At 43.8% G+C, this 17,124-nt stretch overlaps 4 protein-coding genes across 9 annotated transcripts; 2 read left to right on the forward strand and 2 right to left on the reverse strand.

The window, feature by feature from the left end:
* Position 1: 1 nt before the first annotated feature.
* LOC119549709 lies at positions 2–6,224 on the forward strand. Of its 4 annotated transcripts, none has more exons than XM_037857939.1 (4): positions 2–668; positions 3,135–3,290; positions 3,670–3,909; positions 4,486–6,224. In XM_037857939.1, the coding sequence occupies exons 2-4, from the start codon at positions 3,228–3,230 to the stop codon at positions 5,629–5,631; spliced, it is 1,449 nt and encodes a 482-aa protein (XP_037713867.1). In that variant the 5' UTR covers positions 2–668; positions 3,135–3,227; the 3' UTR covers positions 5,632–6,224. The 4 variants fall into 4 exon arrangements, with proteins under 4 accessions (XP_037713867.1, XP_037713866.1, XP_037713868.1 ...); XM_037857938.1 differs by having other exon boundaries at positions 2–143; positions 2,834–3,290; XM_037857940.1 differs by having other exon boundaries at positions 2–143.
* Positions 6,092–11,038, reverse strand: LOC119549708 (WASH complex subunit 2). 2 transcript variants are annotated; one of them, XM_037857936.1, is made up of 5 exons: positions 11,024–11,038; positions 10,806–10,917; positions 10,552–10,743; positions 10,352–10,491; positions 6,092–10,298 (listed from the first exon to the last, which is right to left on the reverse strand). In XM_037857936.1, exons 2-5 carry the CDS (start codon positions 10,905–10,907, stop codon positions 6,215–6,217), a joined length of 4,518 nt encoding a protein of 1,505 aa, XP_037713864.1. In that variant the 5' UTR covers positions 10,908–10,917; positions 11,024–11,038; the 3' UTR covers positions 6,092–6,214. The 2 variants fall into 2 exon arrangements, with proteins under 2 accessions (XP_037713864.1, XP_037713863.1); XM_037857935.1 differs by lacking the exon at positions 11,024–11,038 and having other exon boundaries at positions 10,806–10,984.
* Positions 11,039–11,318: 280 nt separating this feature from the next.
* LOC119550694 (PIN2/TERF1-interacting telomerase inhibitor 1) lies at positions 11,319–13,607 on the forward strand. Of its 2 annotated transcripts, XM_037859559.1 has the most exons (3): positions 11,319–11,496; positions 11,555–13,179; positions 13,316–13,483. In XM_037859559.1, exons 1-3 carry the CDS (start codon positions 11,424–11,426, stop codon positions 13,337–13,339), a joined length of 1,722 nt encoding a protein of 573 aa, XP_037715487.1. In that variant the 5' UTR covers positions 11,319–11,423; the 3' UTR covers positions 13,340–13,483. The 2 variants fall into 2 exon arrangements, with proteins under 2 accessions (XP_037715487.1, XP_037715486.1); XM_037859558.1 differs by having other exon boundaries at positions 11,555–13,607.
* A 225-nt stretch (positions 13,608–13,832) lies between these two features.
* LOC119550695 (DDB1- and CUL4-associated factor 11) lies at positions 13,833–16,089 on the reverse strand. Its single transcript, XM_037859560.1, has 7 exons — positions 15,817–16,089; positions 15,485–15,749; positions 15,278–15,424; positions 14,684–15,226; positions 14,465–14,620; positions 14,064–14,170; positions 13,833–14,003 (listed from the first exon to the last, which is right to left on the reverse strand). Exons 1-7 carry the CDS (start codon positions 16,000–16,002, stop codon positions 13,863–13,865), a joined length of 1,545 nt encoding a protein of 514 aa, XP_037715488.1. The 5' UTR covers positions 16,003–16,089; the 3' UTR covers positions 13,833–13,862.
* Between the last annotated feature and the right edge of the window lie 1,035 nt (positions 16,090–17,124).

Consider the following 17,124-nt stretch of genomic DNA (forward strand, 5'->3'; position numbering starts at 1 on the left):
GTCGTGGCCGCCGCAGCAAACGCCGAGTCGTTCGGCGCACCAAGTTCGTTTCCTCAGTCTTTCGTATTTAACTACGAATTTCACTTTTAACTGTTGGCGAGCGCGCCAAGCTGCAGCGTACCGTTATCGCGGCACGTTACGGAGTGAGTGACCCACACATATCGACCATTCTCACGTCTGTCAACTTTGACCTGACCTGGTGCTGGTGGCCCAACCGTTGTACAATTAAATAACAATCAAAGTATATAATTGCGTACGAGCACATTTCGCTTTTCTGATGAGACAAAAACGAGTTCTCTTGGCTTTATTTAATTTGTGCGCGCAGTAAAAGTGGCAAGAACCACTAGGCGCTGTGGTGTGTTGTGTGTGTATAGCTTTATGTGCCCCATTAAAGTCGTCGGGCGACGCAATTTGCATGAGCGACAGCTTCGAATCTTTTCAACAATTTATACCATACGAAATATGACTCAACGCTAAACAATTTCTGGGCCCGCGTGTGTGAGTGCGTCGCTGAGAAAATAAATTTCTGCCTGCTTGACGGATAATTTCTACGATCCGCGCGCTTATTGTTCATTTAGTTTTTTTTTGGTATTTCTGGTGCCTGTTGTAACTGCTTGGAATGGATGAATCGGATCGTTGGCAATAATAATCATAATGCCGAGTGAAAGGTACATTTTACATCGCATCGATACATATGCCATATAATAGCTGGATTGCATTTTGAAACGCACAGGCACAGCATAACGGCCACGCATTTGGATTGGCCTTTTCATTTCGATTCCATTTCGATTTACACCGACTTCATAATAACAATTTGCATAACTTTGCCGCCTGCATTGTTGTTTATTCATGCATTCGCATTCACTGCTGTCCATTGTTGCACTTATGCTATTGAACTCGCAGATACAACACTTCATAGCACAGTTAACAATAGCGAAATTAAATTAATTTAGTTGTTCGAGGAGCGAGAGGGGAGGAGCACAATGCAAAATATTTTGAAATGTTGCTCGCATTTTTTCGGTCACATTGGGCCCACAGAAATTATGCATGCATGTTGGATCTGCATAATTTCGTAATCCTCGCCGCATGGGTGTGGCTTAGGCAGTCATCATTCAAGGGCGCTGTGAAATCGCTTGCCACCTTTTCCCGGCGCTGAGTGCTAATAACTAACCGACGAACCCCGGCGAAAACCCGTTTCAAAAGAAAAAAAAACAGAAAACGTCAGCTCTGCCCCCGAAAAACCGGACAGCCCAGCGAGAATGAGTTTTGTCCAGCTAATTAGCAATAAAACAAACTTGGCTTGCAATTCTTTCCGGCCAGCGAAGAAAGCCAAAACCAGAACCGCATCGTCAGTGGGACAGGAAAGAGCTGGAGATCTATGGTCTATACTTGCAACGTTGGCGGAATGTCAATGGGGCAAGTCACCACCACCCCGGCACTTTAAGGTGCGCATATCCGGTGCGTCGCTCCTTCTTTGGAGTGCCAGACCAACCCATGGATACACACGCCTCCAGGTGGATCTCATCATCATAATCATAAACATCGCAGCCCATGATGAGCTCGATGAGACCGGCGCACCTGCGTGCTGACGACATTGAGTCGACAAGTTCGTCGCCTCTATTTTGATGACGGTGTCTATTATGGGCGGATTACCGTATCCGACTAAGCGGATAACTGGGCTCTGGAGTCTCTGAGTGATGTGTTGGCGCGGCATCTCAATTGTTTACACTCCACAACACGATTCCGTGGGCCAGCCAATGGGATAATTGGTCGGGTTTTTTTCATTACAAGTGTCTATGGAGTCGGCTCTTTTCAATGGATTGAAATAAATCTGTAAATTACTTTCCATTTGTTAATTGCCTCGCATTTCCTAGCATGATTCAGTTTCACTTTTCATTTCTTTTTTGTAGTTTTATTTCTCGGCGTTGGGTTTTGTTTGAACAAGTTTACTAACAAGTTTAATATAAGCATATTTATTTTAATACATGTTTAAAAATAGTTTAAAACACTGAACGAAATGATTACTTTTGGAAATATAAAATTGGTTTTGAGAAATGTACTCCAAGTGATAGATCAATTAGCCAGAAAAACTTTTTAATTTAATTTTCAGGAAACCTTTCCTGTCTGTGAATTAAGTTATAGCTCTTTTTAAAGAAATTAAATCTTATTCTTTTTCTTAATAAAAGCACTTAAATAACCCATATTAAATAACTTAAGCTTCTGTTTTATTTAACAGAGAATTAGTATATCAAAGTATCGCCTGAGTATCGATATAATTTTATTTATTGTAAGGATCACGCCCATTATATCACTATTAGTTAAGCGACTTATTTGCATATTTCCTTTACATCATCATCTGCTGGTTTCGCTTGGAAATGAGTGAAACCCTCAAACTTGGCAGCGGAGTGTAATTGATTAATGATTTGGTTACTGCTCCTCAGTTTGCAAATTCATTTGTCATGACATAAGGTGGCTCGTAACTGGCAATTGGTAAACAGTTTCAGTTGGCATTTAGACAGAAGCTTCTCTCTTAGCACGCGACACCATTTGTACCGGGTCAAATATTTGCTCGAGGCAAGCGAACAAAAGACTTGGACAACGAACTGGCCGTGTAGAAAAGTGAAAATCTTCTAAATTATATGGCACAGGCCGTTAGCCGACTGACTGAGAGTGCTGGCTTGGTTGTTTTGTATCTTAGCTTGTTCATACACAGATACATATATGTATGTGTTTGTTTGAGTAGCTGCCGAAACAAGTTCGTTGCCTAAGTCTTTTGTTCCGAGTACACCGAGTATCGAACTGGACTCATCTCATCTCGAAATTCTCATTTCAGCACCAACCTAGCATGACACGGCTCAATTGGGCCGCTTAACGCTTTCATTCAACCCACAAGCGGTCTGGACTCGAAACCCATTCGAACATAAACCAAGAACTAGTACACATAGCATCGCATCACTGGCCTCCGCCTCATCCTCATCCACCTTCCCCAAGATCCCCATTAAAAGGGGAACCAAGGCCACCAAACACCACCCCCCCCCGCCGGGCAGCATAATTTCTCTCGCAAAAACCGCACTTCGCACATACATATCTTCCAAAACAACCGCAACCGAATAACACGAATAATGAATTATCAGAAGGCCAGTGAAAAGCAGTCGCCGTCCTCATTGAATAAGCGACCGCCGGGCGGCAACGGCAATAGCATACAAAACTTTTGGAACGAACGCATTATGGAGCGCTTCATAAAGGCGAATCTATTCATTATCTGCTGCGTGGTGGCGGTTCTTTTGCTGGTAAGTAACTTCGGCTGATATCTCCATATCGTTTCCATCTATATAAATATCTTTCTACCGTCTGTTTGTCTGTCTATCTGTCCGTTACCGTTATCGGTGTGAAAACATTTCTGCCCCATTAAGTGAAAATGAAATGAAATCGTTTTTTGCGCAAATGTAAAAATTTCATCTCTGTTTTTTTGCTGACCGAGTTGACAGGGAGGTGGGATGGGGTAGCTCATTAATTGATTGATGGATGGTTGCGAAGCACAGTTGTCTCCGGTTTTTCTGCTCATCACATCTGTACATCTCGAAGTGCCATCGCCTGATTTATGTTTTCGCTTTTCTTCTACGAATCTCGGCTAATTTCCATTCCGATTTGCATTTGCCTATCCCGCAGATCGTCTATCTGGGGGCCTTCTCGTGCGAGGTCTCTTGGATACTGGAGGCCCACGGCGAGCTGCCCTTCGCCGCCTACACGCTCTGCTCGCTCTACTTCGTCATGTTCGTGGCCACCACGATCCTCATCCACGGCCTGGTCAGCGGGCTCTGCTGGCCCCTGTTCGCCTGGTCGGGCATCATCGGCCTGCTCTCGATCCCCGAGCTGGTCTTTGTCATGATCATGACCACCCAGCACTGGGTAAGTTTAGTATACCACTAAGATTTACTACGTTTTTATTGATCATTTCTTTTTTATCATTCTTTTAATGATCAAGGCTTAGAAATTAGCCAGTTTTAAATACTTTATGTACATTTTAGAATTCGCTTAGGTATATTTAAGTATTTTATTTGTCGTTAAACGAACTTCTTTTTTTTTGTATTTCACAGTAAACATTTAATTTGAAATGATTTTCTTTGAGTTTCTTAACAATTTTAGGATGATACATATTCAAAAACATTATTTAACTATAGTTTGCTTTAAACAAAATGAAACTCGGTTGTTCTCTTGTCCGCACTTTAAACTATTAAACTAACAGTTGGTTTTAAACTCAATATGTTTATGCTACTTATATTTTTAAAAACGGATGAGAAAACGACCCTTAGTATTCCAAAGATAAAATTTAATTGTAGTCTTCAAATCAATGGAAATTTCATTTTATTACCCTCCAAAGGTGAATCAATCTTTATTTTTTTGAAGAAAATTAGTCATGTAGGGCTTGAAAATAAAACCGTGTTTCCAAGTCAAGGATAATATTTCATTCAAATTCCTTTCCAGGGACTCCAATCGGTGCATGGACTGACCGAGCTGACCTCATACCTGATTCGCTTGATCATCAACTGCTTCGCGCTGATCTGCGTGATTCCCACGGGCATCCGTTGGCGTCGGGAGACTCAGGTGCTGAGCCAGCTGCAGGGACTGGCCACCAGACTCTCCCTGCAAACGCCCGCACCCAGTGTGCCCATGACCAAGGCGGATTCCCGGCGCTCCAGCCAGCGGCTTAGTGGATTCGAGAACGCCGGCTACCAGCTGTGCGATGAAACAGGCTCCAAGATACCACTGGGTCCGGGAATGGCACTGGGTCTGAACAACCAAGGTGGCGGCAGTCAGGCGTTTGGCTCCCAGAATGAGTTCAATGCCAGCATGTTTGCTCCGGCCATGGCCCAGCAATACAACAACGGCACCCTAATGCAGCGAGGTGGGGCAGGTGGAGCAAATGGTGGCCATCGCGCCCAGTCTCTGATGGATCTGCGCTGCACTCTGCCCGGAATGTACAATCCGCGACATGTGCTCGATACGGAGGACAAGAACGCCAAGTACTTCAACATCACCATCGATGATTTGAAGAATAATCTGCAGGATTCGCATCGACCGTCGCCGCCTTCGCTGATTGGCTCCACCAGCAACGATCCCATCTACTGTTCTATCGAACCCAAACAGTTGACACCGCCACCCGCTAAGCAGAGGAGCCACCATCGTTCACGCGGAACTCATAAGCAGCCGCCAACGGGCAAACTGTCCCGGAATTGCGTGTCTCTGGAGAATCTGGACGGGATCAGCAAGGTGCAGAATGACTTAACCGCCTATGGGAACAATCTCCTGCAGAACTACACGCAACAGCAGCAGTACTACCTGGCCATGTTGCTGCACCAACAGCAGCAGCAGCAGCAGCAACAGTTGCACCACCAACAGGCGGGCGGCATCTACCGCCGACCATCCAATTGCAGTTCCACGGGAGGATTCGTCGGCACCGTGCTGGCACAACCGATGCAGCGACGCGGCTCCACCCACAGCCAGCAGATGCAGTATTACGGTGGCTTCGGCTATGCCAACTACGCCAATCCGTATATCACAGCCAACAGCAAGCTTTCGTTGGGCAACGAATCCGACGACTACCGGAAGTACCGCGATGTGGCTCTTTGAGTCCTTCCGCGTTCCAGATCCCAATCGATCATCAGTCAGCGCTTAGGTTACACTCACTAGTTGTAGGACATGCTCGACATAGAATGAGATTCCTCGGAATAACGACCAAAGAGCCACAAACTAACTCAGTTTCAGTTCGTAGACTAACGTTACACTGGGAGAATCTTATGCCACGTTTATACGCAGGTTATATTTGTTAGGTATAGCTAAAATTGGTCTGCAAATATTTGGTTATTTGCAAAATCAATCATCTCACAAATATGTGTTACTTTAAATAACAAGCCTGATTGGCAAATAAAAATGTTTTCAATGAGAACCTTCACTGCAAAAATTGTGCGGTATAATTTTTTTGACAAACAATTATAGCAGGCGTATAAACGAAGTAACAGAGTAACTGGTCAAATTATCGTGACTTGCTCACAGCAAATCCCCAAGTTTAGTTCTAAGAATCGACCACAAATCGACATTGACATTCATTGTTTATTATAGTTACTAGGAATACGGATAACAATACTCTGATCGACAGTCTAACCATCCACAGATCAAAAACTGTAAATATATGTAATAAAAGGCATTCATGTTTTTACTCGAAATCGAGCAGATCGGCCAAAGGATTATCGCTGGATTTAGAGGGAATGATTGTAGTCGCCGTTGCGGCTTTACTGGTGGGTGCTTTGGGCGCAGCCTTGGCCACTGGTTTGGTTTTTTTGGTAGCACTGCCCTTGGTCTTCGAGCCCCCTCCGAAAAGGTCATCATCATCATCGTCGTCGCTAAACAGACTTTTGCTTGTCTTTACGGGCAACTTCTTGACAGGAGCAATCTTGGCTGACACCTCTGGTTCTTCATCATCGCTGCCAAAGAGAGAAGCCGCCGCCGGCTTGGTGGGCTGTTTAGTCCTGTTGGTAACTGGGACACTGGCCACAGATGCTGGCACAGCTGCACTGGCAAACAAATCATCATCATCATCGCTGTCATCAAACAGTTTTGGTGCAGCTTGTGGCTTGGCCTTAACTTGTGCCTTTGCTGTGTCTGGGAGTTTGGAAGGAGGAGGTGCCACCTTTGCAGAAACCTCCTTGCTTTCTACTGTAGCGGCAGCAGCATTCCGATCACCAGGTGCAGCCACTGTTTTGACTGGACTAAATAGCGAATCATCTTCGTCTGGGCTGTCCAGAAAAGAGTTCCTTAACTTGGTCGGTCCCGAGGTCTTCTCTAACTGGCGCCGATCCATTGGTGGCTCTTTGGAAACTGCTTGTGGAAAGGCGCTTTCAGCTGCCTTCTTATTTTCAAACGGAGTGAATAGAAGATCATCTTCATCAGGACTATCCAAAAAAGATCGATATGACTTGGGTGGATCAGATCCCTGTTTGCCTCCAACTGTCTTTGCAGAAGGAACTTCATGTGTCGCAACAGAATTAAAGAAGGAATCATCTTCATCAGGGCTGTCCAAAAATGATCCACCGTATTTAGACGGAGGTGGCCTTTCCAGCGGCTGGAGATCTGGCGTAGTATTTAGGGTTGGAAGTGCTGGAGCAGAAAACATTTTTTCAGCTTTAACTGACTGAGGAAGGGGAGCCTTGGCGGAAGTAGCCTCAGAGTATTTTACTTCTGCTTTATCATCAGAGGACCCTTTTTGAATCGAAGTTGAAGATGTTATGGCCTGCTCAGAGTCTTGTAAGCTTTTTGCGTAATTTTCCTTTCTTCCCTTACGGGTTGAGGGTCTTCTTTTGGCAGGTCCTCGAGCGCGAGATTTGTTTACATGCTGCAGGCCACCCTCTGCTGAAGGTATAACGTTCTCCTTGGAACTCGGTATGGGATCTTTAAACTGTGCTGTGCTTGAAGATTCCTCTCTTTCAGAACTCGAAGACTCTTGTTTCCTCAATACCTTTGGTAGGCCTCCAGAGCCAGGAAGCAAGGCCTGCACATTTATATTGATGTTAGGCATTTTTAGTTTCTTTACTGGAGAAGTGGGACTGGGTAGCTTAGGACTCTTATCCTTACTACGGTCCGGCTCATCAGCTGGAGGTGGTTCATCATCGAAGCTAAACTGCTTAGCAGCTGGCTGCCCTGCTCCTGCCCTTGCTGTTTCACTAAAGTCATCGTAGAAAATTGTGTGTATTCGGGTTGTGGTTGCTGCTGATTCCTCTTTTTGAGCTTCAGCTGGCTTCTGTGATTCTTCACCTGCATGATTGTCATCTTCGGGTGGGATATCACTAAACAAACATATGGCGCCGTAGTCGGATGATGAAGAAGGTTGATCTCCAGGCGTCACTGGCGATGGCTTGGTCGCACTTGGAATTTTGGGCAAGGCGGGTTCAAAGAAGTCATGCTCGCTGTCGAAGATTTTCGAAGCACTTAGGCTGCTGAGACCGCTGCTTCCAAGTGTTTGGAAAAACTCGCTGTCATCCGGCGGTTCGTCGGAAAAGAGATTCGAGTAATTCTGCATGATTTGCTGTGCAGCAGCCAGATCCGCAGGCTTTCTTGGGGTGGAAATCTCTTTTGGTGACTTGTTAGTGGCATCGGCCACCATTGTAATAATGGGATCTTGATTGCTATCATCATTATCTGGTGGCGGACTTTCGGAAACGGGAACATTTTCTTGAGGTTTGCTTAGCACATCGGGCAAAACGTCAACCTTTTCATCGATGGTTGTGATTTCATCTACTTTGTTCTGTGGCAGTTTCTGTGGTAACTCTTTTGGCTTAATCTCACTCACCAACTGGGGTTCAGCTGGTATTTTAATTTCTTTAGTTGCTGTAGCACCTACTGAATTGTCCTTAGTCTTGGATGCACTCAAGAATGAATCATCATCGCTAAAATCTTCATTAAACAAATCAGTTGGTTTAGTTGAAGGCTTGGGTGGATTGACTGGAGCTATATTTTCCTTCGCCTCCAAAGTATTTTCTTCAGTTGGTTTAATAAATTCTTTAGTTTCGCTAGCACTGTTTGGTTTAACCTTAATATTTGAAGGGCTTAGGAAGGAATCATCATCGCTAAAATCTTCATTGAACAAATCTGTTGATTTGGGAATAGGTTCCGCTAAAACATTCTTAACCGGCCTCCATTTTTCCCTTTCAGATTTCTCTTCTACAATTTCTATTGGGGGAGGTGAATCTCTATGAATTGGTACAGATGAGTTTACTGCTATTTCTTGTGGCTGGTTTTCCTTAATATCGATTTTCAAAGATTCCTCTTCAATCTCAATTTGTTTCCCTTCTGTTTCTATTTCAACGCCAGTACTATCACTAGTATTTAAGCTCTTAGCCTTCGGTGTTCCAAATAAATCATCGTCATCGAATAGGCTTTTCTTTTGGGCTATTGGAGCATCGACCTTTTTGTACGATGAAATATCTGGAGGCGAATCCTCGACTATTTTTTCGGGCGAGATATCTGGAGGCAACTCCTTGCTTGTTTCTTTGGTCTTTTTGGAGCCAAACAAATCAGTGACATCATCTTGGTCATCGTCTTCGAATAATCTAGTCTTCCCAGCTACTTTTTCAGAGAGCTTGTTTGGCTGAGCCGTTGGTTTTATAAATATATCATCAATATCCAAATCGTCATCATCAAATAGGGAGGATGTTGGTTCTGAGAGCGGTTTTTGTTCTTGTGGCTTTGTTTTCGGTTTAAAGGAGTTCAGGAAGTCATCGTCCTCCAAATCGTCATCGAAGAGCGATTTCGTTTTTGTTATCTTCTTCGAAGGTTTTTCCTTTGGCAATGCACTCGTGGTAGGAGAATTATCAAAGAGGGATTTGGTTTGATCATTGCGTTTTGGAATAGCACCCGAAGAATTACTGTTATTATTAAAAAGAGGCTCTGCCTTTGGAGTTGGACTCAATGGAGGACTGTCGTCAAACAGATTTACACGTTTCGACACTGATTGCTCAGCGATTGGTTTTGGTGCCTCAGGCTTTGCGTTTTGTTTTAAAGATTCCTTTTCTTTGGGTGGTTCCTTTACTGGAATCGTTGAAGCGGGTGCAACTGTCTTGCTGCCTGTCTTGGTCTGGACTTTGTCAACAATTTCGGACATGAACGATTTGAACTGATCGTCGTTGAAGAGATTTACAGGCATGCGCTTAGTTTGACTTGGCTTGACCTCAGTTTCCTTCGGAGTTTGTGTGGAAACAGCTTCGTCGAAAAGCCTTGGTGGCTGTTGCGCAGGACTACTGCTACTGGAGCTAAGCGATGCCGTAGACGCTATTGGCAAGCGACTAGAAGGATTCCTAAATGCTGGTGAAGATGTAGGCGAGGATGAAGTGGACGGCGGATCATCGCTAGGCGGCGATTGCCGTAGGGCAGCAAACAAGTCCCTCTCATGTGGATTCCTTTGACTACTTATGATGGGACGCGGTTGCGTTCTGACGGCAGGCTCTGCGATCTGGACAGCAGGTTTAATAACTGGTGACACAATGGCCGGTTCCCTGGCAAACGATGCTAGTGAGGAGGAGTCCGATAGATGAGGCTCTTCTGGTTTGTTCGCTGGTTTTGTGATTTTCACCGGAACGGATTCCCTCTCATCCGATGAGCTGGAGGAGAATTCTTCGGACCTTTCATCCTCACTATTTTCCTTACTGTCATACAGTCCAGCGTATTTGTGTTCCTCCCATTCCTTTGTGCCAATTACATAGGGCAGGGGAATAGCATCGTAAGGGTTCTTTGCCCGGAATACGGTTCTGTGGAAAGGAGAGTTAGTAAGGAACGGAAAAAGTTTAATAAACCCACTTACGTTGAGTGCACAGGAGCATCCTCGTCATCCGAATCGGGCACTTCTATGGTCACCGGCTCAAAGTTTTTGCGAAACATTCGTAGGTTGTTCTCCAGAAACTCCTTGGACATTTCCTCCGAAGTCTTAGGCGGCGGCTCAGGCTGCAAGAAGATATAGATTTGTAAGAACAATCTATAGGAAAACCAAATCGTCAATTGCACCTTCTTCTTTTCCTCTGGCATGGCCAAATCGGCGTCATCCACCTCCTCCACCCGATACTCCACAAACTGATTGCCAAATTGCAGCGATCGTAGGCTGTTAGTGGCATTGTTCAGGGATATATCCACTTGTCTCACACTCGTCTCGAAGTCCCTTAGATTACGACTGGTTTTTTCGCCCCTTTCCTGAAGATTCTGTTGAAAACATTTTATCAAACTGGATTGTTGATAAAGAAATTTGTCATATGCAATCAGACCTGGGAAATGCGCTTCATCAGCTCCAGGAGAGCGCAATCACCCGCAAAGTTCCAATCCGGAGCTTGGGCTATAATCTGCTCCACATCCGCACTTATATCCATTATCAGTCGACTGCAAATCCGCTTTTTAAAAAATTAATAACAATGAAAAAACAAACAAAATGCAAAGCTAGTGATCACACCCAATTAGCGATGTGCAATAGTAAATCACCTGTTACCTGCGTTGCAGTTAGAATATAGTTCCGCCGATATGGATAAACTGGTATTATTTTGGGGAATACATTTGTTAATATCTATAATTTTATTTTTAAGACAGAACTATTAAGAAATTTCGTTTTAAATTCCACAATTTTCAATTGCAAATAAAAAACGACATTTCATATTGTGAGTGTAGAAATCCAGCTATTAAATCAGGCCTAATAGACGCATCTCCGAGGAATTCATGCTCATCTCTATTTCTGTGGAACAGCTGATTAAGCAATCGTTATCGATATCTCGTGCTTCGATTCGATATCTGATAGCACGTGTTGCGGTTGTTCTCGTTTTTCCAATTTTATTCTGGCTTCATTTAAAAAATTGAGCTAATAACACAATTAATACAGTTTAATTTATATAAATATGGCTATGCTGGCGGAACCACGACGCCGCAAGCGGTACAACTTGTGTCCGCGCGGCAAGGCGCTCTATGAAGGTAAGATTTTCGAATTCAAATCCGCTTTTAAAACCTAAAGTCCGTAAATTCTTGGCAGATGAGAACCGCTTCGGTACCAAAATGCTGGAAAAGATGGGCTGGACAAAGGGCAATGGCCTGGGCGCCAAGCAGGATGGTGAAAAGGACTTTGTACGCATTCGCTTCAAGAACGACGCCGAAGGATTGGGTTTCGAGGCGAGGGATGACCAGTGGACCACTCACGAGGAGGGATTCAATGGGCTTCTGAAATCACTGAATGGCGAAGAAAATGAGGCTAATGGCAAGGAATCGGAACCCGAAGAGGAAGCCAGACCCATGGGATTCGGCTTCAAAGCCGAGGAACCAGAGGAGCCATCTAAGAAGAAACTTAAGGAGAACACCAGTGGAATGTCGCTGGAGGAGAGGTCGAAACAAAGCAGGGCCCGAGTGCACTATAAGAAGTTCACACGCGGCAAGGACTTGTCCCAGTACAGCGAAAAGGATTTGGCCAACATATTTGGCAAGAAGGCAACCGACGATATCGATGCACCAGCTCCCGTGGTGGCTCTTGAAGAGCCCAAGGAGGAAAAGATAGTTGATGCCAATTTTGCTGGCGTGCAAACCGTAAGCACGGGCCTTTCTGTCAGTGATTATTTCAAGCAAAAAATGGAGGCCATGAAAAACAGGCTGATGAAAGGAGGTGAGGACAGTTCAACAAAGGATCAAGACGATACTAAGGCTAATGTCCACGAGGAGAAGCTCGAGGAAACCGCAACAGAGAATGGCCAAGAGTCCAGCAAAAAAAAGAAGAAAAAGAAGGACAAGGAAAGGAATGTCGAGCCACCAGTTGCAGAGGAAGAAATAGAGCAGAGTGCTCCCAAAACTAAGAAAAAGAAGTCTAAACGGTCGTCTCAAGATGAAACCGAGCCAACAGAGACCCTCTGCGTTGAGGAAAAACTAGTAGATATCGACGAATCGAACCCTCAAAAGCAAAAGAAAAAAAAGAAGAGCAAACACCAAGAAAATACAGAAGATGTGACAGAAATAATTGAAGAGCCTGCATTAAAAAAGAAGAAGTCTAATGGAAATAAAGAAACTGCTGAGAATTCAATAGGAGCCGAAGAAAAAGAAGAACGTGTCCCAAAAAAGAAGAAGTCCAAGAAGACTGAGTTGGTGGACTCTGAAGTAATTACAATTGAGGATGACTTAGCAAAAGATACAGAATCTATAACTTTAGATAAAACGAAAGAAACTGCAGAAAATTCAATAGGATCCGAAGAAAAAGAACGTGTCCCAAAAAAGAAGTCCAAGAAGACTGAGTTGGTGGACTCTGAAGTAATTATAATTGAGGACGACTTAGCAAAAGATACAGAATCTAAAACTTTAGATGAAAAAGCTAGTAAGAGGAAAAGAAAATCTAAAATCGCCGAAGATGCCAACCAACAAGAGACGGTAAACACTGAAATAAACGAAGAAACCTCTACAAAAAAGAGAAAGAAGTCGAAGGAAGAAAATAAAAGTGTTGAAACCGATTTGATCGAGCAAAACGAAACACTGCCTACCGAATCTGAAGCTAATGAAAAAACCTCTAAGAAGAAAAGGAAATCCAACAATTATGTGTACCCCGTACCTGAACTGCGGATTCCTGAGCTCGCTCTAGCCGTGGATGCGGTAGTCAATAAAGGAGGAAAGCACACGAACAACGTAAGTGCTGGCAGTAAATCCTCCGGCGATAAAAGCGATCAGTCAGCGAATCTGCCTAACGACCTCTTATCACTGGAAGAGATCAAAGAAAAACTAAAATTATTCAATACTTGTCAAATTTCTCAATTTTGTGCAGAAAAATTCCAAATTTTCGACCTGAGTGCGTTTAAAAACTCGACGCTGAGCGAGATCGTGGGCTATGGGACCAGCGATACCATCGAGCTGGAGGTGACTAATAATAAGGGCGATGAACGGCGAATCCTTGATCTTTGGAACAATAAATCCCTTACAGAAGCTATGAAATCTAAGCGGCATGCACGTTATCCGGGGACGGTGAAGCGAAACACTCTTCGAGCAGTAAAAAAAAGGGTCGCATTTCAAGGAATTTAGTTCGAGCAAACGAAATATAATTCAACATATTTCTTATTATGATTGTTTTGTACATAAACAACTTAAGTAGGTAGTTTGTAAGCTTCGTGGTTTACATTTAAATGTGTAACAAGATATTTAATTAAACTGAACTATACATTTCAAGCTGTGACATATTCTTCAGTCTTGTTCATAGAACCAATATGGGGACCGACTGTGGTGAATATTCCTTCCCGTCGTCTACGCATTTATGAATGAATGTAACGAAATGTAATATCATGTGGGTCTTACTAGCTAATATCAAAACGTTAAAACTAGTCTGGTGTCACATTGCGATTCGCTAGACGGCGCGATCGTCGCAAGGGTCTCTTGTCCTGTTCGGAGCTGTTAGCTCGCTTCACCGGACGATTAGCGTTGCTGCGGCTGAAGTTGTTCAGATGAACATGAGTATCCCACTGTGAATTAACTTCAGAATTAAAGTGAATTCGAAAAAGATTAATTATTTGCTAACTTACCGAACCAGACACAATTTCGGAGCGATCTGGATGCCAGTCCAGGTCCCTTATCACATTCCTATGTCCTTCAATAGCCTCTTTAATCTTACCAGTAAGTACATCGTAAACTGTAAAATATCAGTGTATTGAGTTAATGAACATTTAATTTTAAAAAATTGAAAAATATTTATATACTTTGTTTTAAGGATTAAACGGAAGTTAAAATAAAAATTCAATTTATCATAAAAGTTAATGTTAAAAAAAAGCATAATCAATGTCTGAAGTCATAAACAGATGCCTACTGGTTACGCAAGCATATTTTCAAGGATAGAAATTTTCTAAAAATACAAACCGAAAAAACTCGCAACTAAATTTAGCCAATCTTTTTTTTTGTAGGCCTTGTAAACGTAAATCGAACTCACTTATAATACGTCCTGTGGCACAGCCAGTGTAAATGAAACGCTGTCCTGTCTGCTCCATGGGCGAGAACTTGGCCCGCAGCAGGGTTTTGGTAACTCGATGACCACGATAGGTCATAATGCTGGTGTCCCCATCCAGCTCCTTATTTGGATTGTAAACTGCAAAGCGAGTATGGGGTTACAATGGGGGTACTTCGAAGAATCTTAAATTCCAGGGCTTACACTGTCGAGGCACGCGGTTCCAGCGGTAATCCCACATGTGGAGGTCCAGCTGCTGCTGTCTGGAGCGGCTGCGATTACGCATATTGCTGGGCTGCCTCATGTCCCAGATCTTAATGCTTTGGTCTTTGGAGTTGGACAGCACATGATAGCCGTCGTTGCGCGAGTCGATATAGGTGACGCCATCGTAATGACCGATGAAGGAGGCCACCGTTTTGGAGAGCTCGCGCGAGCGGAAAGATGTGCGCAGATCATAGACCTTGAGTAGGCCATCATCGCACCCGGCAATTATCACATTTGGGTCCTTGTCATGCAGGAAGCACACCGAATTCACATCGTTGCCGGGCATGCGGTGGGTGCGCAGGATCTGCGTGGTTCTTGTGCGGATGTCGGTCACGATGACCGTGGCATTGTTGCTGCCGCCGATGATCTTGTCGCCCGTGGGCGAGTAGCGCAGCGAGAAGATGGCTAGCCGATGGTTGGGCAGACCGTTAACGTCGATCCACTGGCAGTCGTCTTCGCCCCCATTCACGGGCATGATGAAAACTGAAGGGGGAACAAATAAGTATGGATCACCAGGACTCACTGGCTACCTACATGAGCGGGACCAGGTGCTGTAGGCAAAATGCTGGCCGTTCGGGCTAAAATCCGCATCGATGATGCTCCACTCCACATCCCGGGCTCGAATGCGATTGAGCAGGTGGTAGGTGCCCTTGGCGCCGTCGTAGATGCGCACAAAGCCATCTGAAAAGGTCAACAGACATGTTTAAACGACCCTCGAAGCTGTATCCAAAATATGCTGACCTTGACAAGCAACCAGCAGTTTGCTGCCCGTGGGATTGAATTTGGTCACAAAGACTTTCGAGTCCAGCGACATGAGGCGCGTGGACTTCTTGTTTGGTATGTAGAGATTGGAAATGTAGCGCTGCTGGTTCTTGGAAAACGAGGCGCTGTGGGGCGAGGCTATCCCATTTTCTCGCTGCTGGAGGGCCTGCACCAGATTCCAGCGATTGTCTGGATTGCTCACTAGGCCACTCGATGCCCGGATCTCCTTGTACATATCAGTGTTCTGGAATGTTAACGACACCACAAATCACATTCTGCCCTTATCTGGGGACGGGGTATTTCGTGATTACCTGAAACTTGACAAGATCGGGCTTGCTTCTTATTATTGGCAGGTCGTTGTTGCAATAGTCAGTGCGCACTTCCATGTCCAATGCATTCACCGTAAAGTTAATCACATTAAAGCCCAGATCGTTTTCCGAGGAGTCAAAGTCTTCATCGTCATCGCTATTCATCTGGATTCCCAACTGATTCCCCATAACTTTTTGCGTTTTCCCTATTTGCCCTCTTTTGTTATTAAATTCACAGTTGTTCAAGTTAGTAGGACCGCAGGCGGAAAGTGGGCAAATACCAGACTGCCAACTGCTGGCACACCAAAGTTCAAAAGTTCAGCGACTATCGATATATCGCTGTTGCAGGAAGAATAGTGTTGCATACGGATTTTAATGTTAAATAATATTTCAAATGGCGAACAATATTTTCAAGCTAGCAATACAATGACGTATAAAGGGGTTGAGTTAAAGACAGGGTTCGTAAATACAAGTTAAATTTTATTTTTATTTAAGTAAGCATACTGCGATTTTTAAACATAAAAAATACGCTAATTATAATCCTGTCCACCAAGTATCAAACAATCATCAAATTTGGACAATAAAAAAACTTTATTTACGCTTAACTAAAAAGTGTGCAAATATCCGACTAGTTGGTTAAAAAACTAAATAAAATTCCTAGGAGGTCTTTTAAAATACAAGCCACAATTAACTCTTATTTACATACGATCCCTGCTTCAAATAGTTATGTGCTACACTGCCAAAAAAAAAAATATTAAATTAAAATCAAATTACAAATTCAACAAAGTTCTTTATGTTAGGCCAGATAAATTGGATAAACGACTATCGACGACTCGTGAGTCCAGGGAGTCGGGCAACTCATTCGGTACCGTAGGTAGGTTTGATAAATCTTACAATTTAAGATACATTTTTGAAATACAATGTGCTAGCGAAATGAATTCGTCTGAGTAGAGATACGTGTTGGGGGATGAGATGACTTAGGCGATGTTGTACGATCCACAACACAGAGTTGGGAGATGTGTCCGAGGGATGCTTAAGGATGCACTCATGGTTGGGAGGGAATCCAAGGATTACAATTATGGCCGTACAGTCCCGTCCAGATGTTCCAAAATCCGTCGTAAAAATTGCCCTTGTCCGAATTTGAAATTCCGTTATGTTTTTGTTGTGTCTGGATAACATTTTGGGTTGTTCTCCTCCCTGGGACATTCGATGACTAGCCGGCAACTACTATAAAAGCAGGACGTGACAAAATTTTGGTTTTTTTTAGTTTTCTTAAGTCATAATTTTTCAAAATTATTAGGACAGTTATTA

The sequence above is a fragment of the Drosophila subpulchrella genome, chromosome 2R (assembly GCF_014743375.2).
Source record: "Drosophila subpulchrella strain 33 F10 #4 breed RU33 chromosome 2R, RU_Dsub_v1.1 Primary Assembly, whole genome shotgun sequence".
NCBI classification, from domain to species: Eukaryota; Metazoa; Arthropoda; class Insecta; order Diptera; family Drosophilidae; genus Drosophila; species Drosophila subpulchrella.

Bases quoted from the DNA above. Each gene is read 5' to 3' on its own strand.
- LOC119549709 (XM_037857938.1), top strand. From the start codon at position 3,123: ATGAATTATCAGAAGGCCAGTGAAAAGCAGTCGCCGTCCTCATTGAAT. The intron at 3,291-3,669 runs GTAAGTAACTTC...CCTATCCCGCAG, and splicing joins TGGTGGCGGTTCTTTTGCTG to ATCGTCTATCTGGGGGCCTT. The intron at 3,910-4,485 runs GTAAGTTTAGTA...ATTCCTTTCCAG, and splicing joins TCATGACCACCCAGCACTGG to GGACTCCAATCGGTGCATGG.
- LOC119549708 (XM_037857936.1), bottom strand. From the start codon at position 10,907: ATGGATATAAGTGCGGATGTGGAGCAGATTATAGCCCAAGCTCCGGAT. The intron at 10,744-10,805 runs GTCTGATTGCAT...TGTTTTCAACAG, and splicing joins TGATGAAGCGCATTTCCCAG to AATCTTCAGGAAAGGGGCGA. The intron at 10,492-10,551 runs GTGCAATTGACG...ATCTTCTTGCAG, and splicing joins TGCCAGAGGAAAAGAAGAAG to CCTGAGCCGCCGCCTAAGAC.
- LOC119550694 (XM_037859558.1), top strand. From the start codon at position 11,424: ATGGCTATGCTGGCGGAACCACGACGCCGCAAGCGGTACAACTTGTGT. The intron at 11,497-11,554 runs GTAAGATTTTCG...AATTCTTGGCAG, and splicing joins CGGCAAGGCGCTCTATGAAG to ATGAGAACCGCTTCGGTACC.
- LOC119550695 (XM_037859560.1), bottom strand. From the start codon at position 16,002: ATGGGGAATCAGTTGGGAATCCAGATGAATAGCGATGACGATGAAGAC. The intron at 15,750-15,816 runs GTAATCACGAAA...TTAACATTCCAG, and splicing joins CCGATCTTGTCAAGTTTCAG to AACACTGATATGTACAAGGA. The intron at 14,621-14,683 runs GTAAGCCCTGGA...CTCGCTTTGCAG, and splicing joins GAACCGCGTGCCTCGACAGT to TTTACAATCCAAATAAGGAG.